This window comes from Miscanthus floridulus, chromosome 6 (genome assembly GCF_019320115.1).
Source record: "Miscanthus floridulus cultivar M001 chromosome 6, ASM1932011v1, whole genome shotgun sequence".
NCBI lineage: Eukaryota > Viridiplantae > Streptophyta > Magnoliopsida > Poales > Poaceae > Miscanthus > Miscanthus floridulus.
In genome coordinates, this window is record NC_089585.1 from 132,310,352 (window position 1) to 132,338,247 (window position 27,896).

The 27,896-nt window shown below is 47.4% G+C and overlaps 1 protein-coding gene across 2 annotated transcripts; it reads right to left on the reverse strand.

Moving 5' to 3' along the window:
• Positions 1-19,203: 19,203 nt before the first annotated feature.
• Positions 19,204-23,748, reverse strand: LOC136459677 (regulatory protein viviparous-1-like). Of its 2 annotated transcripts, none has more exons than XM_066459518.1 (6): positions 22,159-23,748; positions 21,850-21,942; positions 21,478-21,575; positions 20,184-20,230; positions 20,007-20,083; positions 19,204-19,738 (listed from the first exon to the last, which is right to left on the reverse strand). In XM_066459518.1, the coding sequence occupies exons 1-6, from the start codon at positions 23,707-23,709 to the stop codon at positions 19,508-19,510; spliced, it is 2,097 nt and encodes a 698-aa protein (XP_066315615.1). In that variant the 5' UTR covers positions 23,710-23,748; the 3' UTR covers positions 19,204-19,507. The 2 variants fall into 2 exon arrangements, with proteins under 2 accessions (XP_066315615.1, XP_066315614.1); XM_066459517.1 differs by having other exon boundaries at positions 21,478-21,578.
• Between the last annotated feature and the right edge of the window lie 4,148 nt (positions 23,749-27,896).

Below are 27,896 nucleotides of genomic sequence, written 5' to 3' on the forward strand. Positions count from 1 at the left end.
TCGTGGACTGGGGTTTAGGGCGACGAACTCATCTTGGCATGCTTGTGTCCTTTCCCCTAGTCATTCGTTGGTCACGCCAATTGCTTCGCTGGATAGCTGGTGGTGTGAACCTTAGGTTTGTATAGTCGGTTTAGCCTTAGTCGAGCTTTTAAACAGTTTTTTGTATGTTTTAAATAGCATGCACGTCACCGTTTTCTGTTTTCCGGCTTGTGTTCGCGGCCACCGCGCCTGCCGTGGCATTGGCCGGTCTCGGCCGACTGCGACCCGGCCGACTGCCGCTGCTTGCCTTTGCCGCGTGCCGCTGTTGCCTCGCTGCTGCATTGCTGAGCGCGCGCGCAGTCGCACTGAGCCATTGTGCCTGCGTCGTGTCGTGTCTCGTTGCGCCGTTGAAAGGATCAAGATGCCCAAGAGGGGGGGTGAATTGGGCTAATTCTAAATTTTCTTGCAATAATCAAATCATATGGATAGCCCAATTAACCCCTTGTGCCTAGAAAAGTGTTTATATTAAACTAATGCACAACAACCTCGCAACCTATGTTCCAAACTTACTCTAGCAAGCAATTCTATGAATGTAAAACAAGTATTGAATTGCTCAAAGTAAATACTCAAAGTAAGTGCTCAAAGTAAATAGAGAGAGAAAGAAACGCGGCGATATTTTGCCGAGGTATCGGAGAGTCGCCACTCCCCACTAGTCCTCGTTGGAGCACCCGCGCAAGGGTGTAGCTCCCCCTTGATCCGCGCAAGGATCAAGTGCTCTCTACGGGTTGATTCTTCGACACTCCGTCGCGGCGAATCACCCAAAACCGCTCACAACTTGAGTTGGGTCACCCACAAGCTCCGCCGGGTGATCACCAAGCTCCCAATCACCACCAAGCCGTCTAGGTGATGGCGATCACCAAGAGTAACAAGCACGAACTCTCACTTGACCACGCGAAGCCTAATGAGAAGGTGGATGCACACTTGTCTACTCTTGATTCACTAATGAGGTTTCACTCTTGGATTCTCAAATCACAAACACCTCACTAGGACCTTGCTCTTCTTGGCACTCACAAACGTGTTTCTCAGCTGTTGGAATGAGCAAAAGTGACTCCACTCACGAGTGGAGCAACTATTTATAAGGCAGCCTGAAAAACGAACCGTTATGAGCTTCTGCGGGGTGACCGGACGCTCCGATCGTTTTGACCGGACGCTCCGGTCAGTTCAAACCGCGCAACAGTTTTTACGTGATGACCGGACGCTGTCAGGGTCCGGTCAGTACCGACCGGATGCGTCCGGTCGCTCTTGGATGCTTACTGTAAACGACCGGACGCTGGATACTCAGGGTCCGGTCACCACTGACCGGACGCGTCCGGTCGCACTTTCTCAAGTCTGGACCCTTACTGGAGTCGACCGGACGCTGGTCCTCAGCGTCCGGTCACACGACCTTCCAGCATCCGGTCACTCCAGACTTGTTCTCCTCAGTCAAATAAACTGACCGGACCCTGCGGCCAGCGTCCGGTCGCACCGGAGCCAGCGTCCGGTCAGTATTTGACCCTCCATTCACTTCCAACTTTCGATCATATATGAATGATGTTTGCTCCAAAGGATCTTAGGCATTCATAGGAGCTACCTAGAGCTAGTTTTAACAAGTGTGCACCACACCTAACTCACTAGCCTCAACTAGGTCAAGCTACCCGTCCATACCCCCCTTCATAGTACGGCCAAAGGAAAAACAAAGTCCTAAACTACTCTAAGTGTCTCTCCAACTTCAATTGACACTTAGAACTAGTTATCCTTAACCTTGTCGTCGATCATTTGAAAACCAAAACGATTTCCATCGTAGGGGCATGACAACGTCAATAGCCCAATCGATCTCCATTACCATGACCTAACTTAATTGCCTCTGCAAAACACACGTTAGTCATAGTAATCTTGTATTGTCATTAATCACCGAAATCCACTTAGGGGCCTAGATGCTTTCAATCTCCCCCTTTTTGGTGATTGATGACAATACCACCTCGAGTATGTTAAAGAGTGAGGTTTTTGAAGGGCTTGGTTCATATAAGCTTTTGTCGATAAGAACAAAAGAGTTAGGCAAGCTTATATGACCCAAGCCAACACAGTGTACTCAAAGGATATGAATTAAGCATGAGTACAAGTAACAAAGCTCATTTGCTTCGAAGTATAAACGCGGAAGCAAAAGCAAATGAGCATAACACAAGTGATATGACATATAGATACTCCAAAGTAGAAATCACACATGTCAAATATCACAATTACGTAGATAGCACTATCACATATATATAATAGTATGCATGAAAGTAAACACACGAATGCATAAGTAATAGCGTATCACACAAATTAAACTCCAAATGTATATAATAAGCTAATACTATATAACTAGCTCCCCCTAAATGTAGCTCCCCCTGAGACTACATACTCGAACACCCTCTCCCCCTTTGGCGTCAAACACCAAAACCTAGGGCGGGGCTGCAGCGGATGAGCCGGGCGCTGAAGAACGTGGGGCAAGCTGGAACTGGGCACCATCATCATCTGACCCTGAGCTCTGAACATACTGACCCTCTGTGGCAGGAAGTGTCACTAAAGCGGTCTGGGTCTGAGCTGGGGCTGGGGCTACCTATGAAGCCGCAAGTATGTCTGTCGTAGGATCAGACGAGGTGACAGACGAGGGGAGCCTCTGAGTAGTCACTGCGACTGGAGCTGCTGTAGACGGACCGGCGGTATGCATATGAGGCGGAGTAGGCATGCCGGTCAACTCGCTGAAAGATGCTCCAAGACTCCTGGAGACTGACGTCTCAGACACGAATAGCGAGGAAGAATGCTCTAGTGTGAAGCCCGTCTGAAATGGAGTGAACTATGGGGCTACCACGGGTGAGGCTAACCACTGGGACACCTGTATAGGAGGTGAAGCAAACTGAGCTGGAGGCTGTCCCTAACTCTGGAGCCCACTGGGTTGTACTGCTGGAGTCGTCGAAGTGGTAGGAGGCTGTGCAAGCTGGGGTGAAGGCTGTGGCAGTGGGACCCCAATGGCTGTCACTACATGCTGCATGAATCCCATGAGCTGCTACTGCATAAGTAACTGCTGGTGCTGAAGGAGCTGCTGCTGCCGCTGGAACTCGTCCTGACGAGCCTAAAACTATGCGAAGTTGGCAGCTGTCTCCTGTGCCTGTCGTGTCTGATCCTACTGCATCCGCTCAAGAATAGCAATGAGAGCGGGGTCTGTCTGCGGAGCTGGTGGAGCAGAACTGGAGCTACCGGCCTCTGCATCGTGTCTGCGTGGCGGCATCTGAGGTATAGGCTGGTAGTCGTCGTCAGAGCTGTCACTGTACTTGCTCACCTCTTATTGTGCCTCTAGCTCCTCCTCCTCAGTGGCTGTAATCCCTCTGATGATCTCATCCTACTGAGCTACGGACTCTGGCACATCAGGACGATGGCTAGGCTGTCTAGGTGCTTGAGGAGTGGTGTGTCTGATCCTCTGTGACAGGTTGTAAGCTGGGAACTCTGTGGTGGCACCTGTATACTCATCCATCATACCAGGGGGCTTATCAAGCACTACTCTGCGGATAAGAAAAGTGATCCAGTGCGCATAAGGAAGCTACCTGCGACCCTTGAATCCCTCAGCTATAGTGTCCTCCATCTCTGAAAGAAGGAGGTCCCAGATATCAAATACTGTCTGCTACATCAGGGCATTAAGAAGCCAGAGCTGTAAGCGAGTCAGACCCTCTCTATATCCCAACCTGGGAAGCAGTGTCCTCCTGTTAATGGCCTCTAGCACTCTCGCTGTAGGAGTCAAGTCACTGGGGTTCCTCCTCGACCCCTCTCCAAAAGGCTCCTTGAAGCAATGTCGCACTAAATCTGTAGGAGGCACCAACCCTCCATGAGGACACCTAGGAGGCTCCTGCTGTCTATAACAGACCTCATGCATCTTGACAGGCTGCTCCTATAACCTCAGTATCTCTCTGACCCTGCCACTCGTCACTTTGTAGTCTTTGCCTCTGAAAGCAAAGTGAATAAACCTGTGATGTGGATCGATGAAGAGTGAGGCATAAAACTGACGAACCCAAGAAGGTACATATATCCCCGTCCGTCCAATCAAATCTGTCAGTCCTGGCAAATATGACAAGTATGGCCGAATGCTCTCTCTGGCTACTGCCACAATAGACTCTATCTGACAGACTCTCTGAGATCTGAACACTGCCCCACTGTTGAGATAAGCATTGTAGAAATCCTCCTACAGTGGCGTGTAGAAACCCTCAGCTGCTCTCTCATCCCTCCTTGGAGGAAACCAAACCTCAAACTCAACAAATCGTAGCTACTGAACCTGTCTGGCGGTGGCGGCCCTCAAGTCGAGGTGAACCACTGGAGGCGGACCCTGAGGTCTGGGCAGAGGATGTGAACCTCTGCGCTGTGTAACTGGCCTCGGTGGAACTGTAGCACTGGTACGACTCGAGCGACGTAGCTGAGGTGCCGGCTCAGTCTCCTGACCCTCCTGAGTCTCCTGGGCTGGCTAAGGCTCTGCTGGTGGGGGCTGCTGCTGTGCTGACAGACCCTCCTCAATGGCAACCCGTCGTCCTACAAACGTAGCAGTCCCAGCTGGACTACCGTGACGACGCTCAACATCCTCAATCGCAGCTCTTAGTGCTGGTGAAACCGGCTGATCTGCAATGACAACTCCGCTGCGGGCACCACCTCTCTTGGCACGCTCTGTAGCCTCTGCAACAGCTGCTGCTCTTGCTGTCTCTGCGTTAGGGTACTTCCACTTCTTGGATGTCACCTGCTTGGTTGACTTGCCCTTCGATCCGGCTGGCTGGCGAGGCGGGGGCCTCCGATCATCATCACCTGGGCCACCACCAACATTCTTGGTGCGGACCATCTGAACTGACAAGATGGTGAATTGACGCTGATGAGGATCAACAGACAAACTGAACCTCTCGAGGCTTGGCCTCGATCCTTACTCACGAGCTTGGCTCCGAGTTGACTGCCAACGGCCACAAGAACCACAACGGAACCGACTCGCTGCACGATAGAGTAGATGGATATACAAATAAATACAATATGTCTAATAGATGTGAAACCCTAATAGAGAAAGCAATGCAGATGCGAACTTGAATTGAATGGCTTTCTACCTGACGATCCGCGAACCGAGAAAAGATGAGATGTCGCGCGGGGAACTCGGAACCGGCTAGGGTTAGGTCAAGCAGCCTGAATGCAATGGGGAATCAATGACTGCAACTTGATCTAGGTCACAACAGATCGAGATTGAAAAATTTGGTCTTACCAATGATGTAGGAGGTAGGACTAGGGCACGACGATTCTTGATGACCCTGGAAGACCGGAGGCATGGTGGCACGCGGGGAGTCACGGCAGCGCGGCGAGCTCTGGTGGCGCGTAGCTGGCGAGGGGGCTGGGCGAGCGCGGGCAAGGGAGGTGCGGGCCGTGCTGGCGTGGGGGCGCGCGGGGAGGCTCGGGCGTAGTGGGACGGCGCGATGAGGCAGGAGCACGGTGGTGTGCTTGGCTGCGGTGGCAAGATGGCGGCGGCGCAGACTAGGGCTCGGAGGCAAGGTCGCGACGGGATCCAAAAAAAAAATTATGCGGTGGTACGGTTAAGTAGTCCCCCAAACGCGATAGAAAAGGAAACGGAAAAGAGTCCTGAAAACGCGCGAGATCCACTGACCGGACGCTCCGGTGGTAGCGACCGGACGCTACCACCCAGCGTCCGGTCGATTCCAGAGAGGTCCAAATCCTCTGGAATCGGGACCGGACACGTCCGGTGGTCCATGACCGGACGCAGGCAGGGTCCAGTCAGTACAGCATGGTCTTCCTTCGATCGACCGGACGCTGAACCCTTCCTGACCAGACGCACAGACGCAGCGTCCGGTCACTCTTTCACCAGTAGTTCACCTCCTGTGAACTGACCGGACGCTGGACAGCAGCATCCGGTGCAGCGTCCGGTGCACCTTTTCCAGCAAATCTTCAAACTTCCTTCGCGCTACCTGTTCCCAATCAAGTCCCAACTTGAATAAGATCCAAATAAACACCAATTGGGACTGATGTGAGTGACCTCTCTCAAACCCTCATATTTTTCAAAATATTTTGCCTTAGGCTATAATTCTTTTTAAGAAAATAGGCAACAAGAGGGCAAATGGAACAAAACGACAAAGACAACATTCATGCATATGTAATACTTGTAAGTAAATCTAGTTGCTTGTCAAGTTTGATCCAAGGTTAAGCTTCTTCACACGCTTTTCGGCGGTTATCTTAACCATGTTAGACAAGCCCTATGTGCATTGCCACAAATTAAACATGTTGTATATTACAATGAATGCAAGGGACAACACAAGCTCGATTTTAAGTGAAGTTACCAAAATCAAGTACATTGAGCCCATTCCGCAATCTATAAAATGTAGCCTCATCTAGCGGTTTTGTGAAGATATCCGCTAATTGATCTTCGGATCTTACACCTTCTAGTGATATATCATTTTTAGCCACATGATCTCTTAGAAAGTGATGGTGGATATCTATATGCTTTGGTGCGAGAGTGTTGAACCGGATTATTTGCAAGTTTTACCGCACTTTCATTGTCGTACAAAAGAGGTACTTTCTCTAGAACTACTCCATAGTCTAGCAGAGTTTGTTTTATGTATAATATTTGTGCGCAACAAGCACCCGCGGCAATGTATTCCGCTTCGGCGGTGGACAAAGCCACACTATTTTGTTTCTTGGAGGACCAAGACACAAGTGATCTACCAAGCAAATGGCACCCTCCGGATGTGCTTTTTCTTATCAACTTTGCATCTGGCATAATCCAAATCGGAATAGCCAATTAATTCAAATAAAGCTCCTTTGGGATACCAAAGACCAATGCTTGGTGTGTGCTTAAGATACCTAAGGATTCTTTTTATGGCAATTAAATGTTTTTCCTTAGGACTAGCTTGAAATCTAGCACACATACACACACTAAACATGATGTCGGGCCTAGATGCGGTTAAATATAACAAGCTACCAATCATAGAACGGTAGAGAGTTTGATCAACCGGGTTACCTCCCTCATCTAGATCGAGATGTCCATTTGTAGGCATTGGTGTCTTGATTGGCTTACATTCATCCATCTTGAATCTCTTGAGAAGATCTTTTGTGTATTTCTCTTGAGAGATGAAGATGCCTTCTTTCATTTGCTTGACTTAAAAACCAAGAAAGAATGTAAGCTCACCAATCATTGACATCTCGAACTCCTTCGACATCAATTCACCAAATTCTTTGCATGAGTCTTCATTTGATGATCCAAAGATGATATCATCAACATATACTTGACAAATGAAGATATGCCCATCAAGCTTCTTGGTGAATAGTGTGGTGTCAACCTTCCTAATGGTGAAGCCCTTCTCAATGAGGAAGTCCCGAAGGCGCTCATACCAAGCTCTTGGGGCTTGCTTAAGCCCATATAATGCCTTGGACAACCTATAAACATGATTAGGATATCTAGGGTCTTCAAACCCGGGAGGTTGATCAACATAGACTAGTTCATTTATAAAGCCATTTAAAAAAGCACTTTTTACATCCATTTGATATAGTTTCATTTCATGATGTGATGCATATGCAAGAAGGATACGGATGGCTTCTAATCTTGCAACCGGTGCAAAGGTCTCTCCAAAATCTAAACCTTCAACTTGAGAGAACCCCTTTGCAACTAGTCTTGCCTTGTTCCTCACAACAACACCTTGATCATCTTGCTTGTTGTGGAACACCCACTTCGTTCCAATGACTCTTGCACCTTTTGGTCGCTCTTCAAGATTCCAAACTTCATTGCGAGTGAAGTTGTTCAACTCTTCATGCATGGCATTGATCCAATCCGGATCTTTAAGAGCTTCTTCTACCTTGGTAGGCTCATAGCAAGAGACAAAAGAGTGATGAGCAATAAATGAAGTAAGTTTTTGAGATCGAGTCATTACACCCTTTGATGGACTCCCTATGATGAGATCTTGTGGATGATCTTGTAGGAGAGGTGTGTTTCTTCTATTGACCACTTGAGGAGGAGGTTGTGGAGCATCAACATCTTGTGCTTGTACCACCATTTGCTCATGAGAGATATGAGTATCTTCATTTTCCACCCTCCCATTTTTTCACCATCTTGTGATACATTTGATGAAGAAGGTTGGTTAATGACTTGTACATCATCTTCATCATCTTTTGGCTTGATGTCTCCCACCGGAATGTTCTTCATAGCCTCCCTCAATGGTTCATCACCTACATCATCAAGATTCTCATGTGCTCCTTGGGAGCCGTTAGATTCATCAAATTCCACATCATATGTTTCTTCAACCAAGCCGGTGGCATGATTAAATACTCTATATGCTTTGGACTTCAATGAGTAACCAACAAGAAAACCTATATCACAACGTCTTTGAAACTTCCCTAGGTGTTGCCGCTTCTTGTAGATGTAGCACTTGCAACCAAACACCCTAAAGAAGGAGACGTCCGGCTTCTTCCCATTGAGCAACTCATACGGTGTCTTGATAAGGAACTTTTGAAGAAATAGGCGGTTGGATGCATAACATGCGGTGTTGATTGCTTCCGCCCATAAAGCTTCGGGGGTGTTGTACTCATCTAGCATTGTCCTTGCAAGAGTGATCAAAGTCCGGTTCTTCCTCTCAACTACACCATTTTGTTGAGGAGTATAGGTTGCGGAGACTTCATGTTTGATTCCAACTTCATCACAATAAGCTTCTATATTTGTGTTGTCAAATTCTTTGCCATTGTCACTTCTTATCTTCTTGAGCTTCACTTCAAATTCATTTTGAGCTCTCTTGGCAAACTTCTTGAAACAAGATGCAACTTCGGATTTGTCATGAAGGAAGAACACCCATGTATACCTTGAATAGTCATCCACAATCAAAAGACAATAGAGATTTCCTCCCAAACTCTTGTATGTTGTTGGTCCAAATAAATCCATGTGTAGGAGTTCTAGCACTCTTGTGGTTGACATGAAAGCTTTGGTTGGATGAGTGTTTGCAACTTGCTTGCCGGCTTGACATGCACTACAAAGCTTGTCCTTCTCAAACTTCACATCCTTCAACCCTCTCACCAAATCATTCTTCATAAGCTTCTTGAGTGAGCTCATCCCAACATGAGCAAGTCTTCTATGCCATAGCCACCCAAGTGTTGTTTTGGTGAATAGGCAAGTCTTCAAGTTTGCATCTTCGGAGGTGAAGTCAACTAGATATAAATTGTTGTATCTAAATCCATTGAATATCACTTGTTTGTCATCTACTTTGGATACAACAACTTCCTTCTCGGTGAATAAGCATTAGAAGCCAAGATCACACAATTGCCCAACGGATAGCAAGTTGAAACTCAATGAGGCAACATAGAGCACATTGGAGATGGAATGATCATTTGATATTGCCACTTTGCCCAATCCTTTAACCTTGCCCTTTGAATTATCTCCAAATGTTATTTTCTCTTGTCCATCTACCTCTTCATCTAGTGAGGTGAACATACGAGGATCACCTGTCATATGTTGAGTGCAACCACTATCAATAACCTAATGACTTCCACCGGTCTTGTAGTTCACCTACACACAAGAGATTCAAGCTTTAGGGATCCAAACTTGTTGAGGGCCCTTCACCTTCTCAACAAGTGACTTAGCCACCCAAATCTTCTTAGGCCTACTCTTGTTGGGGGGTCCTAAGAACATGACTTTCATCTTTCCACTAGAATCTTTTCTAAGCATGTAGTGAGCATTGAAAACAAAGGGTCTAGCATGCTTAGGCAAGGGTTGTGGTGGTGGAGTTTGACACTCATGAGCAAAGTGGCCTTCTTGTCCACACTCAAAACATCTCTTTGGCTTTAGCTTTGGCTTTGATTGTTGGTGTTGAGCTTGAGCCTTCTTCTTCTCTACACTTGCCATATAACCAATGCCACTTCTATCCATCTTCATGATGGTATTCATGAGTAGCTCACTTTGGAGATGCTTGCCTCTAGCAAACTTGCTCAATCCCACCTTGAGATGCTCTTTCTCCATCTTGAGCTTCTTGTTCTCTTCCTTGAGAATATCATTGTTCTTCTCTTCCTTGAGTTTCTTGTTTTCTTCTTTGAGCTTCTCATTCTCAAGGATCAACTCTTTGTCATGATCAAGAGTTTCTAGCACAATGGTGTTGTGACTTTTCATCTCTTCAAGATCTTTCATGAGCTTTTCATGGTCACTCTTGAGCTTAACATACTCATCATAGTCATTGCACTCAACCACTTGCTTGCCTTTGCTACTAGATCCATGCTCAATGCTCTCATCAATTAAATCATCACATGAGGTAGCTATATCAATCTTAACAATATGGTTAGTAGCAACATGTGGCTCATTTGGTAAGAATTCTTGTGCAATAACAAGGGTATCATAATTGATCTTTAGAGTTGTATATTCATCTTTTAGCTTGTTGTGACTAATGATAAGCTCATTGTGCACCCACTCAAGTTTGTCATGTTTATCTTTAAGCTCTTTCTTAGAAGATTTGAGCTCCTTGAGTTTGGATGATATAGAATCATTTGTTTCTTTGAGCTCATCATTAGCCTTTTCTAATGTATCACACTTAGCTAAGAGTGAATCATTTTTAGCATCAAGTTTTTCATTTATAGCTCTACTCTTTCTAATGATCTTAGTGTATTTTCTTAATATTTTGATAAGATCATCATATGTGGGTGAATCATCATCGCTATCACTATCATCATCACTAGCTTGCTCATCATCACTACTATCATCACTCTTAGTTACCTTGCGTTCACCCTTGGCCATAAGGCATAGGTGTGTAGAGGATGATGGCGATGGTGGCGGTGAGGATGCAAGATCAATAGCAATAGCGGCCACCTTCTCATTGTCACTCTTATCATCGGATGATCCACTTGATGAATCAATGTCCGTGAGCCAATCACCGACAATATAGGCATTGCCACTCTTCTTCTTCTTGTAGAAGTCTCTCTTTTTGCCATCTCTCTTCTTGTATGGCTTGTTCTTTTTCTTTTCATCTTCATCACTTGAATCATCTTTCTTGCCCTTGTTCTTGAACTTGTCTTTCTTGGGCTTTGTGCATTGATGAGCTAGGTGGCCAAGTTCGCCACAATTGTAGCAATCCATCTTGGAGATTGGCTTTCTTCTTGAGCTAGTGAAGAACTTCTTCTTCTTGCCATCAAACTTGATGCCACTCTTGTTTAGCTTCTTTAGCATCTTGGCGGTCTTTTTCACCATGAGAGCAAGACTTTCTTCATCATCTTCATCACTTGAGCTCTCATACTCAAGTCTTGCCTTGCCCTTATCTTGGCTAGCTTTGAATGCCAAGTCCTTCTCTTTCTTCTTTGTAGAGGATGAGCCATCTTGTGGCGTGATGTGCATGTACATCTCATGAGCATTGATCTTTCCCAAGATTTATGTCGATGTAGCGGCAGAAAGATCACCTTGATGTAGCACGGTCACAATGTGCCCATATTTGTCAATGGGGAGGACACTCAAGATCTTTCTCACAACGTCGGATGGTGACATTTGAGTAAGTCCAAGTCCATTGACTTCCTCTACAAGAACATTTAAACGAGAATACATTTCATTAGCACTTTCTTTGGGAAGCATCTCAAAAGAATTTAGCTTTTTAATCACAAGATGATAGCGTTCCTCACGCTCACTCTTGGTTCCCTCATGGAGCGCACAAACATCCGACCATAGTGCATGGGCGTCTTTGTGGTTCCTTACACGATTGAACACATCTTTGCAAAGGCCTCTAAAGATGGTGTTGCGAGCCTTTGCATTCCATTTTTCATAGTTTACTTCATCGCCTTGAAGTTGTGCGGCATTCTTAGGTGTTGGGAACCCTTGAGAGGCGGCTCTAAGAATTCCAACATCTAGAGCTTCTAGGTAAGCCTCCATGCGAATTTTCCAATATGGAAAATCATCCCCCTCGAAGATAGGAGGAGGTCCATCCCCGTGAGACATCTTGCTCTAAGCGGTTAGGCTTAAAAACATGAGCACGAGGCTCTGATACCAATTGAAAGGATCAAGATGCCCAAGAGGGGGGGGGGGGGTGAATTGGGCTAATTCTAAATTTTCTTGCAATAATCAAATCCTACGGATAGCCCAATTAACCCCTTGTGCCTAGAAAAGTGTTTATATCAAACTAATGCACAACAACCTCGCAACCTATGTTCCAAACTTACTCTAGCAAGCAATTCTATGAATGTAAAACAAGTATTGAATTGCTCAAAGTAAATACTCAAAGTAAGTGCTCAAAGTAAATAGAGAGAGAAAGAAATGCGGCGATGTTTTGTCGAGGTATCGGAGAGTCGCCACTCCCCACTAGTCCTTGTTGGAGCACCCGCGCAAGGGTGTAGCTCCCCCTTGATCCGCGCAAGGATCAAGTGCTCTCTACGGGTTGATTCTTCGACACTCTGTCGCGGCGAATCACCCAAAACCGCTCACAACTTGAGTTGGGTCACCCACAAGCTCCGCCGGGTGATCACCAAGCTCCCAATCACCACCAAGCCATCTAGGTGATGGCGATCACCAAGAGTAACAAGCACGAACTCTCACTTGACCACGCGAAGCCTAATGAGAAGATGGATGCACACTTGTCTACTCTTGATTCACTAATAAGGTTTCACTCTTGGATTCTCAAATCACAAACACCTCACTAGGACCTTGCTCTTCTTGGCACTCACAAACGTGTTTCTCAGCTGTTGGAATGAGCAAAAGTGACTCCACTCACGAGTGGAGCAACTATTCATAAGGCAGCCTGAAAAACGAACCGTTATGAGCTTCTGCGGGGTGACCGGACGCTCCGATCGTTTTGACTGGATGCTCCGGTCAGTTCAAACCGCGCAACAGTTTTTACGTGATGACCGAACGCTGTCAGGGTCCGGTCAGTACCGACCAGACGCGTCTGGTCGCTCTTGGATGCTTACTGTAAACGACCGGACGCTGGATACTCAGGGTCCGGTCACCACTGACCGGACGCGTCCGGTCGCACTTTCTCAAGTCTAGACCCTTACTGGAGTCGACCGGACGCTGGTCCTCAGCGTCCGGTCACACGACCTTCCAGCGTCCGGTCACTCCAGACTTGTTCTCCTCAGTCAAATAAACTGACCGGACCCTGCGGCCAGCGTCCGGTCGCACCGGAGCCAGCGCCCGGTCAGTATTTGACCCTCCATTCACTTCCAACTTTCGATCATATGTGAATGATGTTTGCTCCAAAGGATCTTAGGCATTCATAGGAGCTACCTAGAGCTAGTTTTAACAAGTGTGCACCACACCTAACTCACTAGCCTCAACTAGGTCAAGCTACCCGTCCATACCCCCCTTCATAGTACGGCCAAAGGAAAAACAAAGTCCTAAACTACTATAAGTGTCTCTCCAACTTCAATTGACACTTAGAACTAGTTATCCTTAACCTTGTCGTCCATCCTTTGAAAACCAAAACGATTTCCATCGTAGGGGCATGACAACCTCAATAGCCCAATCGATCTCCATTACCATGACCTAACTTAATTGCCTCTGTAAAACACACATTAGTCATAGTAATCTTGTATTGTCATTAATCACCGAAATCCACTTAGGGGCCTAGATGCTTTCAGCCGTGCTCAGCCGATGCCATGTAAACATGCCACACTTATGCATGTCATGACACTGCACACTATGTGCGGCTGCTGCACGTTGAGTTGCTACGCCCGCGCTGTTGCTGTCTCGCGATGGCGCTCGTCTTGGCCGCACGCACCGTGTCCGATCAGTGAGTAAAGGCACCCACTGCTGGCCCCACCTCTGCGCGATGGGCTCAGTCACCATCCCTCGTCCCTCTTGACCTTTTCGACTGACCGCTACCAACGAGTCATGTCCCACGTGCGTCGTCGTCGATGGAAGCGATGAGCCGGCGCGGGGCCCAGCCACAACAGTCCCTGTTTCGCCGTGCACAGTGCGCTGTAGTTTAATTGCTTGCACCTACAAGTAGCCAGACTAGTCAGCTAGCTCCCTACTCCGAATTAGAGCCAATCTTGTGCCATTGACCGCCAATTTGGCGCTTCCCTCGCCATCGGCCTTGAGCGCCGCCGCGGCCGGAGATTTGGGGGTAAAGCCCAAACCCATAGGTAAAGGATCAATTGATGGCGCTTCTGAGCTTGTCTTGACCCCCTTGGGCTGGTGCTCATCTTCTTTTGGCCAGGGCGCTTGTCGACGGTGTGGTGACGCATCGTGTTTGCCTCAGAGCGACGCCACCATGCTCGCGCGCGCATGGCTAGGTCATCTTGGCCCTCCTCAGCCTCAACCGCCACCACAACGCGGACCGTGGTGAGCCCCTGCTGCTTCCCCACTGCCTCTACCTCTCCGTTAGTATCCTAGGTCGCCGGCGCGCTCGTGCCACCATGATGGGTGGCTCAGCAGCGCAGACTGAGCTTGTAGGAATTATTGTGATAAATGGGTAATAATGTTGGATCTAAAATTTTTATAGTAGATTCCTAACAATATTAGGTATTCACTGTAATTTTTATAGCCCCATAGGTATTCACCATAAATGAGCTCTAGTGCATAAATATATATTTAATCAATCAAATGTCAAAAATAATTGGGGCTTTGTAGAACAAAAACAATTCCGGGAACATGCCTTACTTGACGACGTGGATACATAGACTAGCGCGTTAGAGCTATCTCGTTAGCTTGGGAGGCGTGATCGGATTTCTAAGAATTTTGGCCATCGTTGATTATTTACATGTATGCATTTGTATCAATACATATCATAATAGGAACGGCGGTGGATCGATGGTATCAATTGGAGTAGCTGAAAAGATGGTGCCAGAGATCATGTCATGAAGATGGAATGCTAACTTTTGGTTATATTTTACCCAGGCAAGACCCGGTGCATAACCCCTATTATTCTGCACTTTAATTTATGCTTGTGCATTAAGTTTTAAGGAGTTGAATGAAACCCACTTGCATATATATCTTTATCCTATAAGTCTTACTAGTATGATAGGATCGTATAGATTGCTATGCTATAGGACTTCGGTAGAAATCGAGTGATTGTCTATCACTCGCGAGAGATAGGAAAGATATTATTATTGCTATTATATTATTATCACCTGGAAAATATATATGGATGATAATTGGAGACCGGACGGAATGATACTTTGGATTTGGACTTGGTTTGGCATTAGAGCGAGACTCAGATTGCATTTGTTCCGCCTATGTCGGTTAAGGACCGGCTGTTGCATTAGGTTCTAGGCAGGTCACAGACTTATTATCCTGAACACATACTTGTGTATGGACGCAGGAAGACTCATTGCTCTCTTGTCATGGGTTCCGGCTCTTTCCGGACCGACTGATTGGAGACAGAGATGGTAGAGGTCTAAGCACCGCACTGAGTCCGGGACTCAGGAGCATGGACTTGGAGTTCAAGTTTGGATGGGGACCTAGACCCCGTGATAAGAGGGTAGTGGGTTGGTTTTGCTTGTGCCTGGGGGTACAAGCGGGGCGTGTGTTTCAGGGTATCCAGCTAGGCATATTGATTCGCGAATCGCCAGGTGATCCGGTACGACTTGTCTACAATCTGGCACCATAGTAAGAACTGGAAGATGAAAGATGGTAAAATAATTCTGATTGCTTACCACCTGCTTGAAAGTAGCACAGGTGCTTACATAGAATGGTTAGATAATGAACTAATGATGACTGCTAATAAAATTGAATATAAGGACGCACGTTAGTAATGCTCCTGCAGATGCAATAAATCCACAAGCCAGATAGCCTTGCATACCCTTAGAGTCTTTTCTTTTCTCCTGACGGGTAAGTCTTGTTGAGTACAATTGAGTACTCAGGATTTTATTTCCCCCTGTTGCAGGTGACAGGCGGATGTTAGAGCTAACCCTTGTGTGTGGATTCCTTCTGGTGGGCTCAGTGAGAATTCCTTTACGCTGCGATCATAGTTTTTGGCCCCATTCGGCTGACAGAATTTTAGCTGAAACTGACTGAAAAACATTGTTCTGGCTGAATTGTTGTGAGAGAAAAATACTGTTCCGGCTGAAAAAAGAAGCCGAACAAGCCGAATATGGGGTAAGCCGAACGGGGCCTTTATTTATAACTCTCGCTAAATATTTTATAAATAGAAGTTTTATAATATGTTGTCATAGCATATATATATATATATATATATATATATATATATATATATATATATATATGTTTATATTCCACTGTTAAATTAAATTGTTCATAACTCTTATAACATGGTTATATTCTGCTGTTATAATCCGTAAGTATTATACTATGATGCTGCATGGAAAGTGATGTGAGGAATGATTTAAGAATGTTGTAAGCTTTATTCTCTCATTTGTGATCCTGATAGAAAAATATGGATTTTCGGGTTCTCCTTTAGGGTGTGCTCGACGGAACTGCGTAATTTAGTGTCTTCCCTTGAGTTCTTAGTGTCTAATGGAAGACAAGTACTCCTGGGAGGCATTAGATTAGGCGGTTCTGCCACAGAGACCACCGGCTCAGAGTGGGAGAGGGAGAGTGGGAGAGGGAGAGGAGCGGCTCGGAGAGGGAGAGGCGCGCGCTCGGGGAGGAGAGGGCGCCGCATCCTATCGGGCTTCGGGAGAGGGAGCTGGGAGAGGAGTGGGAGATGAGGGAGGAAACCCTAACTCGTGATTTTATACTTGGTCGCGCCTACGGGCCTGGTCTGGGCCGTCTGGGCCTCGGCCTTTTTTCCGAGACATGCCTTATAAGTGGCCCACCTCAAAAAATGGGGGTATTTTTTGAGGTGGGTCACTTATAAGGCACGCCTCGATTTTTAACTGCCTTCGTAAATCGATTTTGCGAGACGGTTGATTGTAACCGCATCGGTTAATAAAAAGCGACTGCCTCGCTTAATCCCAGGCATTAATCAAGGCGGTTGAAATTCCTGCCCGCCTCCGAGGCCCATTCCAAAACGCGTCGCAAAAGATTTTTTTGTAGTAGTGTTAATGTACTCTTATTTTTTAGAGGTCATTTTATGTCTTATTGTTCATCTTTTGTACCCGCCTTTGTTAGATACATCAGATGTGATACTCGTTTGAGTGTCTTTATCAAAAAGAAAACATACAACACGTTATTATCTCGAGGGATAAAACTTTATTGTTTTTCCCAATGGAAGAATAAATAGGTTGTGATTAAAAAAATGGCTCTCGGATTTGTGCGGGACCTTGCTAGGGGGGGTGTTTGGAACTGCTCCATGAACTCTACTCTACAAACTCCACCGTGGAGCAGCTCTATGAAAAACCTGGAGTTTGTGGAACACCCATGTTCTCACAACTCCACCTTTTTTTCCTAGAGCAAAGTTGCGTGGAGCTAAACCTGTTTGACTGAAAAACGTGAAGCGAAACTGAAAAACATGAAGTGGAACAGTCCGAAACACTCCCGTACTAGTAGGAAGCAATAGTTGTCTAGTGAGCGTACACATCCTTTGTTGGCGCGAGCACACTGCACGTCACCAGTCCCAGAGCGAGAGCAAGCTCACCGAACAGATCGCATCATCATTGCCTTACCCTTTACGAACACACATGACACATCATCACACATGACATACTTTTCTCTTGTTATTTAACATTTCTCAAAAGAAAAATGAGAAGCAAACAAACAGAAAAGTGAAAGAAACCCGAGCAAATTAAAGAACACACGGACCACGTATACTATTGGCCCATCACATTTATTGGCAGGTCGTCCAATGCCCGGAGAACTGATGGTCACAACAAAAACCATCATGGAAGAAATTAAAACACGGCAAACAACACACAAGCCCACCACAGATGAATATATAAAAATTCGTTCCATCAGTCTGCTGCTATCATCGATCCCAGGATCTATCAGCCGTCGTAATCGTAAGTCCAAGGTAGCTAGCTGATCGAGCGCGGCGGCACATGGCGGCCGGAGAGAGCTCCGTCGACCGTCGGCACAGGGGCTGCTGGTGCGGCAGCGGCACCAGTAGTAGTTTAACATTATCGTCCCCCGGCGAAACCGAGCGCGCCATCACGTCATGTTTCCACGCCAGCGCCCGCGCCGCACATGGCGACGAACGGACAGCCTGGCGCGCGCGGCTGCTGCGGGTATGCTATGGATGGATCCACTCCACCCGTCGGGCCCGATCGATCACCGCAACGGCGGCGGCGTCGCGAAAGCGTGCGCCGGCGTGAACAAATAGTCTCGGCCATGCCCCGTCGTGGCGTCGTCCATTGTCCTGTCCAGATGAGGAATCTAGGGGTGCATCAGGAATCAACCAGCAGGTTAGGTGTTGTGCGTGATGCGGATGCATGCAGCATGTGTGGTGTGGCCTTCCTTTTCTGTTCATTATATAATATATAAAAAAATTCAGAAAAGAAGAACCACTACCATGACAATATATATACACATGCAGCATGTTTGTCGTTTGTGTTTAATCTCCCTTATTACTACAACTGTATCTCGATTCATCAGCACATGTGGAATAGCCGGCGCGTGCATCAGTTCAGGTAACAGCGTTCGTCTTCTACGGGTTTTGTCTTCGTCCTCACGTCTTCTTTCTCCTCTATTCATCTTCCACCCCCCCCCCCCCCCCCCCCCTGCCCCGCCAGCCTCCTCCGCCTCTTCTTCCTCCTATATTCATGTTCCCTAACTACCCCTTTCCCTGCTAGCCTCCTCTAGCTCCTAGGCAGCCAGCAAGCACGCCAGCAACCTCACTGTCCTCGCCGACTCAACCCCGCCCTTCACTAACATTGTGCTCAGTCGCCCCCGAAGACAACCCATCCCACGTCCTCCACCGCCCGGCCGACGGCGCTGTCGCCGCGCCTCACCGCCCTCAAACTGCCCTCGCCGCCAGGCCAGCCACTGCCCCATACATCCCTCTAGGTTCGGAGGACATTGGAGATTTCTCTAAAACCTAACCCTAGGCCCGTCTACCCCACCGCCAACCGAGATTTCCCCAAAGCTCAAAACCTAACCCTAGACCGGTCTACCCTACCATCAACTGTCATGCATTGGTACAGTTAAGGCGCACGAGCGTTGGTACAGTTAAGGCGCACGCGTGTGTCAAATAAGAATTTGGCAACAACCATGCTTTGCTTTGTTAAAAATAACAAATTTAGAAAAGCCATGCATGCTTGCAAACCCAATATCATGATGCACGCATCCAGGTAATTACCGTACCAGCATGCAGGTTCAAGCTTTTGCTGCTATCTTGTTGTTAGCCGAATGGCACGACGACGACACCAATGACTGAGATCAGGTATGTCCATGCATGTACATGACTAGCTAATTAACGACGCCACGACACAGGTCCAACAAACCAAACCATGCACACAATTCAGCGTCACACAGCAGGTGCGGGTCTACTACTCGATTTAATATCATCACCTAGCACACTACATGCTTAATTAACACACGACGGGGGTGACCATCATCATCAGGTCAGCTGTTTCGAGCTAGCTAGCTAATAACTTTGAGATGGATCAATGGCTGAGTGAGCGAGAGAAGGCTGCTGTTCTTTCAGATGCTCACGGCCATCTGGCTCATGGCGGCGGTTCCCTGCTGCCGAGCCCGCTGCACGCCTTGCGGAGATCTCTCCTTGCATGCGCCACTGACCCCATCGACGCCGGCATCTTCAGGAACACTGGCTTTCTCTGGACCTGCTGGACACATCAGCTTATGCTTGCCCGCCGCGCTGGAACCACTGCCTTGCTCTTGCGCCGGCGGCCTTACCTTCACGCCCCGTATCAACTGTGGATACGTACAACAGAAACGGTTTCAGGGGTTATGAGTTGCTGCTGCGGAAACCCAAGTGCACAAGAAGATCAAAGATGCCAATGTACACTTGAGATTAATATCTACATACAAACAGTGGCATGCAAAACAATTGTGTTGAATTGCCGTGCAGCTTTCAAGGACATCGACCAAGACACTTAACCAATGCATAATTTACAGGCATATGTATATGGATCTAAAACGAACATATATAGCAAGGAAATAGACAGGAAGAGGACATTACATATTTTCCCGACTTGACATCGGAGTAGATCACTATGAAATCTCCCTCCTGAAGCTCATTGGAACGAACAAATTCTCCTGCAAGTTGAGAAAAACAGAAAAATGTTTAGATCAGACCATGACAAAGAAAAGATGTCAAAATCGGATGGATAGAAATCATAACGTAAGATCCTCTCACCTGTGTTCTCTAACAGATACATTCTGCTCTTGTTGTTGGGCCAAAACCTACGTGCATGCAATAAGGGGCTGATGAGGCACTGACATTGCACTAGCAACGTCGATACTCATATAAACAATAAATTTAATTTGCACTTTCAGAACAAAATATCACCAGATCATATACAAATACAAAAAAGAAAGCTACCTATTTTGCATAGAGCTTCCCGTATTGGAACAGTTTTTTTTTTCAAAACTCGGTAAGAGAATTGCTGAGGAACTTTGATGGCGTTTGGTTCGATGAAATGTAACGCAATCTGTTTATTTGGGGGACTGGATAGCGATGCAGACGTTTGGTTCAATTTTGTCCGTTATGCAATACCGCAATACCACGTGATCAGATATCGTCCTATTCATCGGTGATACCGCTCGTCTCCGACCCTTATTGCGCTGCCGCCGTCTCTCCCTATTACAGTTACACTGTGTTACCGTTACGACACCGAACTAATCAAAGTCAGCAATCATCAACGATCCCACCAACTAAACCCACGTGAGCTGATTTCATTTGCGATTACGTTACACGAGGATGAACCAAACACCACGTTTATTAGTAGGGGAAAACCAAATCAGAAAAACGAGCCACACAAAGACAAGAAAAGCACGAGACAAGAAAGAAGAAAAAAAGGGAGGAAGGAGGGAAATAGAACAAACACAACTACGGCTGCTGCTAAAGATTTGCAACCGGCTGCCAAAACTTGCAGCTTAAGGACGGCCACCTAAAGGAAGTAACAACTGCCTTGAAAATAACTCGAGCTAACAGCAAGTAGTTTTTTTTTTTTTTTTTGAGGGAAGCTACCACAAGTAGTTATTAGCAAGCTGGAGGAAGAGGCCATTTTCAGAACAAATATCACCTGATGGCGCTGAGCATACGTAGAATATTTTAGTGCTGAAACAACAGAGATTAATTAGCAAGTTGGAGAGAAGAGACATGTTTATTGCGTGCAGAATTCCGTGTAGACGAGTGCATGCCACTATTTGCTCGTGGGATTCTCATCAGTATATTCATATGACCCACTTGCCCAATTGGGAAAGAAAGGGACCGTGCCACAGTGATGCCGTACTCATGCCATTTACTATTTCTGGCCCAGTAGTGGTACTACCTTTATATCTCTCTGCCCCCAATAAACCAAGAAGAAGCAGTTTTCAATCAATCAAACAAAGGAAAGGGAGAAGAAACAGATTCGAGGGAAACAACCAACAAATGGATTTATCAATGCTCGGCTATCCCAAATAATCCCTAGCCTAATGACACTCACCTGTACCGCATGTTCCATACGCGCGATGTTCCAATGTCCTCCATGGGGATGGAGATGCCATCCCTCGTCGTGAGCTCTGGCAGGTGAACCTCCGCTTCCTTCTGAATAGTCCAAAGAAGACAAAGACGATTTTTAGGAGAGATGCCAAACAATAGCCAACGCGATTTGAAGAACAGATTCAACGCAAGCAGTTTGCAAGCTTTGATGCATAGATCTATGATCTATCCATGGCCGATTTTAGTTCAAGAACAGAAGTGCCCAAGTGGATGCGGCAGCCGGCAGGCATGAATGAACTGCGCATCTAGCTAGATTTATATGTGCAAGTGGGGGGCTAGATATGATGCAGATCATGAAGGGCGTCGTCTGTCTCACTTTGGGGAGCACGATGCGGCCGAGGCTCCCGACGTCGCTCTGCTTCAGCACCTTCTGCAGCAGGAACCGCAGGTTCTTGTCCGCCTTGACACCCTGCAATCCCACACACATGTTCATCAGATCCATGCGCGAACACCACAGGAACACGCATCGAATCCGAACGCGAGCATACGGCGCACGCACGTTTCATGCGTGCTCGATTGCTCGACGACAGCGATGTGCGTCTATCTATTATTACGAGCAAACAGAAGACAGATTGGTATAGATCTCGTGCTAGCTAGCGATGTACCGAGCTCTGCATGCATGCACCTGCCGCTTATCTGAAGCTGCTGCCAGGCGCTGGGGACTGTCGTCCTGCCGAGCACCAGACGCCGCCAGTGGCGCGGCCACCGCTTCCAGGGAGGGAGGCACCTGCTGCACCGGCGCCCTTGAGGAATTGGACTTGATGGAGAGCGGGTTCTGGACCTGCTGCTGGCTGCTCGGCGACCAGAATCCCCAGCCACCGGCTGAGGGCGTGACCGGCGTGGAGTGGGCCGACCGAGGGGACGGCTCCTGCGGGTGGACGGAGCCCTGGATCTGTCCCAGGTTCAGCTGCTGGTTGCGCTGCTGCTGCAGGCAGGACAGGCGCCGCTGTCTTGCCATGCGCTTCTTGCGGGCCTCCTTGGTCGCTGAGGCCTCCACGCCTGCCATGCGCTGGGGAGCCATGGTGGGGTGGCCACCGGCGGCGGCGGCGTACTGCCCGCCAAATCCGGGGGAGAACGGCTGCGGCATAGGGTAAGAGCCCGCGGAAGCCCCAGTTGGTGGGAACGGCACGTACTGCTGCGGCCAGGCCATGTTTGCGCCGTCGGCGCCGTGCATGTCGCCCACCGTCGGCGGGGAGAACGGCTGACTGACCACGCTGCTCGTGCTGGAGCTCTGGTGGAAAGGGTATTGTTGGCCTGCCGCGCTCGGGTACACCGCGTCGCTGCCGTACGCAGGCGGCGTGAACGGCTGCTGCTGGTAGGGCATCCAGGATGTGCCGCCGCCTGCGGCCATGTCCTGTCCGCCCGCGGGGAACTCGTATCCTGCGTTGGCGCCCGGGCTGGGGAGCTGGCCGTGCAGGCCCGCCGCCTCCTCCATCACGTCGCGAGGGCGCTTCCTCTGGAGGTGGTGGTTCTGCACCCAGGTGAGGATGAGCTTGAGCAGCTGCATGGTGCCCTGGCGCCCGCCGCCGAGCCGGGCGGCGGCGGCCTCGATGGTGGAGCGTCGTAGGCGGATCCCGCGGAGATCCTCGGCCGAGATGTTTTCACGGTTGCTCGTGAGCCACTCCATGAAGAACCGCGGCAGCTCCTCCCCCGCCGCCGACGCATCCATGCAGGCCTCCTCTCCGCCTGTGGTCCCTTCCGGAACGACTTTCTCTTCAGGTCTGCCGTCGCCCACCGGATGCGGTGGCGCGGACATGGCGTCCTCTAGCATCATGCTAACCTCTGGGAACGGCTCGGAGTCCCACGGCATGGAGAGCGACGCGAAGTCGAGGAGCTGGTCGATTTCATCGAGCGCTTCAACCCCTTCCCCGGCCGAAGCAGGCTCGGAGGGCTCGCCGGCGGCGCCATCGGCGCCGCCGCCGCCGCCGCCAGCTTCTCCTGTCGTGTTGGTGTAGGCGCTGGAGGAGTTGGACGAGGACGACGACGAGAAGGTGGCGCTGGATGGCGACGAGAGGCAAGGGAAGTCCGGGAGGGAAGGGAACGTGTCTTCAGCGAACATGAAGTCATCCGCCGCCTCCCCTCCGATCTCCTCCGCCGGGGCCTCCCCCATGTTGCCGCCGTGCTCCGGCGGGTTCTCTTGGGAGTGCGGTGGCGACGAGCCGGCGGAGGCGTCCATGCAGAGGGACACGACGACAAAAGAAGGAGAGAGACGGTGTCTGTGTCTGCCGCCGCCTCTCGGTGTAGGTGTGGAGGTGGGTGCGGTTACTGAGACGAACAGGGCAAGCAGGAGGTGGAGGGGGGAAGAAGAGAGAGGAGGGAACCGAGATGCGGCTGCGTGGCACACGTGGCGGCCTCCGGGGGCTGTGGGGAGCGCTCCACCGCCCACGCCAGCCTCTCCTCGGCCACCCTACTCCTCACCCCGGGCTCGCACCCAATACCTCTCTTGGAGACGTGGGGCCGGAGAGGAACGGGCCCACTTGTCATCGAGGTATCACAAACCGTTACGAGTGAGGTTTCTCTGTGCACGCTCTCGGTCTATGGCAGTGGGCCGAGCGATGCTGTCCCAGCTGTCAGTGTCCTGTGTTTTCAGCTCAGGTATCTGGGGCAAAGACTTCGCCGCGTTCTAATTTGACTGCTCCTGAAACGGAAACGAGAGCGCCCATGTCTGGCTCGTCAATGAGCGTGGGGCCCGCGAGCCAGTGCTTGGAAAAACCGTGTGCGCGTAGCTGTTTCGGCCCCGTAGGATGTCCGTGTCGCCGGCGCGCCGACTGAGGCCCGAGTGTTGGGACGATTTCTGACCGTTCGATGCAGACTCCACGTGATCCCACGGACGGAAGCTCCGGTGGGTACCGCAGCCTTGTCTACGACGGAGAGGAGTTTCTCTACGCGCACGCGTATAGCCTACACGGTGGGCGGTACTTCGGAGACTCGAGGTGGCCACGACGACGTGGAATCCTTCTATTGGTTGCAGCCTTCTCCCTTCGGTGTGTAGTATGAGAGGCATGGAGCCAGTTCATCGGCAGCCATTTTCCGGCTGCAATCTGCTGGGAACTTTGCGTGTGGATGGATCGAGGACTGGACTAGGAATTCCTTTGAAAACTCCTCGGGTTTTCTTAGCTCGGCTGACATAAATAATCTGCAGTCCTCCTCTTACTTCATCTTTGGCTCTTTGTACTTATGTTATTTTAGCATTTTCCCACCTGCAGAGGCTAATCGTAACTGTGCTGACAAAAAGATGACGGCCGTCTTAAATATGGCGTTGACTGAGGACCAGATTTTCGGGTTTACTATATCAAAATTAAAAAGATATTTTGGATGGTACTACTACATTTACTGTTGGTACAAAAAGTATTTAAAAGTTTCACCAATGCAAATGCTAGTGATGCAGCTTGTTTTATTCATCTGGTTGTAGATATTTAACTTCTTTCCATCTCTAATAAAAATGTATCACATTTTAGAGTTATTGATACACACATTTTTATTAGAGGGAGAATGAAATAGATCGAAATACAAATCTATCAGAATAACCTTGGCCAAGTTCACAAAGTGAACTATAATGAGGTGGAAGATTTGATAGGTACTACGTATATGATTGTGTATGGAGGAGGAGCAGTTTCTCTATGTAAACGTGAGAACCCCACAATTGGATACTTTGTGGACTTACACTAATCAGGATGATGTGTAACCCTAGTATTGGTATCAAGTTTCAACGTTGTAAGGTTGGTTTGCACGAGTGGCATGCAACATCAAGCTCTGGAAGATCTTCGATTTTTGTTCCACGACTTCCTCTCACGAAAGATAGACCAGTTTTATAAAAAGAATGTATTTCAGTAGTACAAAAATGATTTTAAAGACGCCCTAGTTCATTTCCAGAGGCGTTTTAGTTTGCATTGAACTGCAAATGCCATGGTGGTGTCATCCTAACAATCCATATTGGCATTATTCTTGACTGTGTCGAGGATCCTGGATCCTCTCCAACTACTAAACGTAATACTGTACAACTGAAGGTTCCAGTTCATAAGCTGCCTCAGGCCGGCCCAAGCGCGCTGTCTGGCCCAGCTACTGCGTCGTAGGACACGATTGTGAGGATAGGCACGAGACAATTGTAACAGAATTCAACTCTGCTAATCATTCATCAACTCCTCCTATCCTCCTGTCGCAAACCTCTTCTCATTTCCCGTCTCCAAGTTATCTTAATAGACTGGAATGGGATTCTCATGTATCTAAGGCCCTGTTTAGATCGAGTATCTTAGTTGGCTAATAATTCATTATCTGATTTGGTCTAGCTAGGCTCTGTTTGGATCCCTATAGATAATAGTTATTTGCTAATAGTTATCTCCGTTGGATCCACACGTGTGCAACTAATAAAATAGTTAATTGTTAACTGGATCTCTACATAATAATTACCTTACTGGTTGAACCAAGCAGTTGATAGTTATCTTAGTAGTATTTTTTATTAGCTGTGTATCTAAATACCCTCCAACTAATAGTTAGCTAGCTAATATTAAGAGGGTGTTTGGAACTGTTCTACTCCTGTTTTTGCAGCTTCGCTCTAGCTCTGCATTGCCAAACACTTCCAGCTCCGAAAACTGTATTCCAAGCAAAATGTGGAGCCACGTTTTTTCTGGAGCACTTTAAAGGCCACTTCAGGTCTTGGACTTATGTACTCACAGAGTTCAAGAAAATTGCCCGCATTTGCCACTCATTAATGAACAGCTCACTCTGACTCCTGTGCGCTCTCCTGCCGCTAGGGCCCGTGCATGCCCGCATGGTGCCCCTTGGCATCGCCCACTTCCGTGGCGCTGGATGCCCATAGCTCATCTAGTCATCTTAGCTTTTTATTAGATTATTTAAATAAGATAAGCATCTATAATCGGAAGCAACAAATGACATTGGTCCAAATGAGGAGCGTGCCGTTTTGATATATTAGAAAATGTGCAAAAGATGCCTTAATAATTATTTTGACTAAATTATTTGCAACTATAATATTTTGCATCATATTCAACTGTTAAAGAACAATCATCACACACACACACACACACACACACACACACACACACACACACACATATATATATATATATATATATATATATATATATATATATATATATATATATATATGTAGCCGGCTATAAAATAAGTTATTCTGTAGCCACCTCCATTTACGATAATTTTATATACTAATTTACGATAATGTCAATACGTATTTACGATAGTTGAATTTCTATAACACAGGGATATTTATCATAACGTTATAGTAAATCATTTAGTGATGAGTTACTATAATCTCGTAAATTAACATAGTAATTATCGTAACTCAAAATGTCTACAGAATAAGTTATTTTGTAGCTAGCTATAGTTCTCTCTCTCTCTTTATATATATATATATATATATATATATATATATATATATATATATATATATATATATATATATATATATATATATATATATACACACACACACACACACTTACAAATGTCAAAACATATGTCACACATCATCTAAAGGGCATATTAGGCCATTCAAGAAAAAACTTCTATTTTTGGAGGTGGAGCTAGGCTATGTGCCAATCAGTACCATCTGCTCCACAAACTCCACAGTGGAGCTGCTCTATGGTGGAGTTGGTGGAGCGAAACTAAAAAAGGGAGCGGAGCAGTCCTAAACACCCTCTAAATATGAACTATTAGCCAGCTAACTATTAGCAGATAATAAATCTAAACAGAGTCCTAGTAGGATAGTTGTTATTTAAAGATCCGGCTAACAATTAGCTAGTCTATTATCTATACCTGTTTAGATCCAAAAGAGATAATTATTAGCATATAACTATTGGCCCCGTTCGCTTCGCTGAAAAAACAAGCCGAAACACTATTCCGGTTAAAAAAACAAACTGAAAAAACGGATTATAAGAGAAGCGAACAGGACCAATTATCTATAGGGTGCTCGCAAATAAATACTATCTATATGGATCAAACAAGACCTAAGTATGAGCCGGAGCGCCGTAATTAAAATCCCACCTGGCGAGGAGTCCAGATACAGTCCATGACGGGAATGACTACTACAGTATATGTACGGCCTGTTCGGGAGGCCGTATCGTATCGTGGATTATTTACTGCTGGCTGGTTTGGTGTGAGAGAAAAACACTATTTCTGACTAGAAATTTACGATCGTTTACGAGCAAGCGAACAGGCTGTATATAAGTAACTTTATGTACCCGTGTTGTGTTGTGCAATGTCCCTCAAGAAGTTAATACAACAATCTCTTGTTTAGTGATCTTAACGTTACTCCAACCTCCAGGTGCCGTGCTTCGTGTAGAGACAAAACAAATAATCGCAAGACCAGTGATCCACTACCCTTGT

Excerpts from the sequence above, each read along its gene's own strand:
- LOC136459677 (XM_066459517.1), bottom strand. The coding sequence starts at position 23,709 with ATGGACGCCTCCGCCGGCTCGTCGCCACCGCACTCCCAAGAGAACCCG. Across the intron at positions 21,579-21,849 it reads GCCGCATCGTGCTCCCCAAA|AAGGAAGCGGAGGTTCACCT; the intron begins GTGAGACAGACG and ends TGGACTATTCAG. Across the intron at positions 19,739-20,006 it reads ATGTCAAGTCGGGAAAATAT|TTGATACGGGGCGTGAAGGT; the intron begins GTAATGTCCTCT and ends ACGTATCCACAG.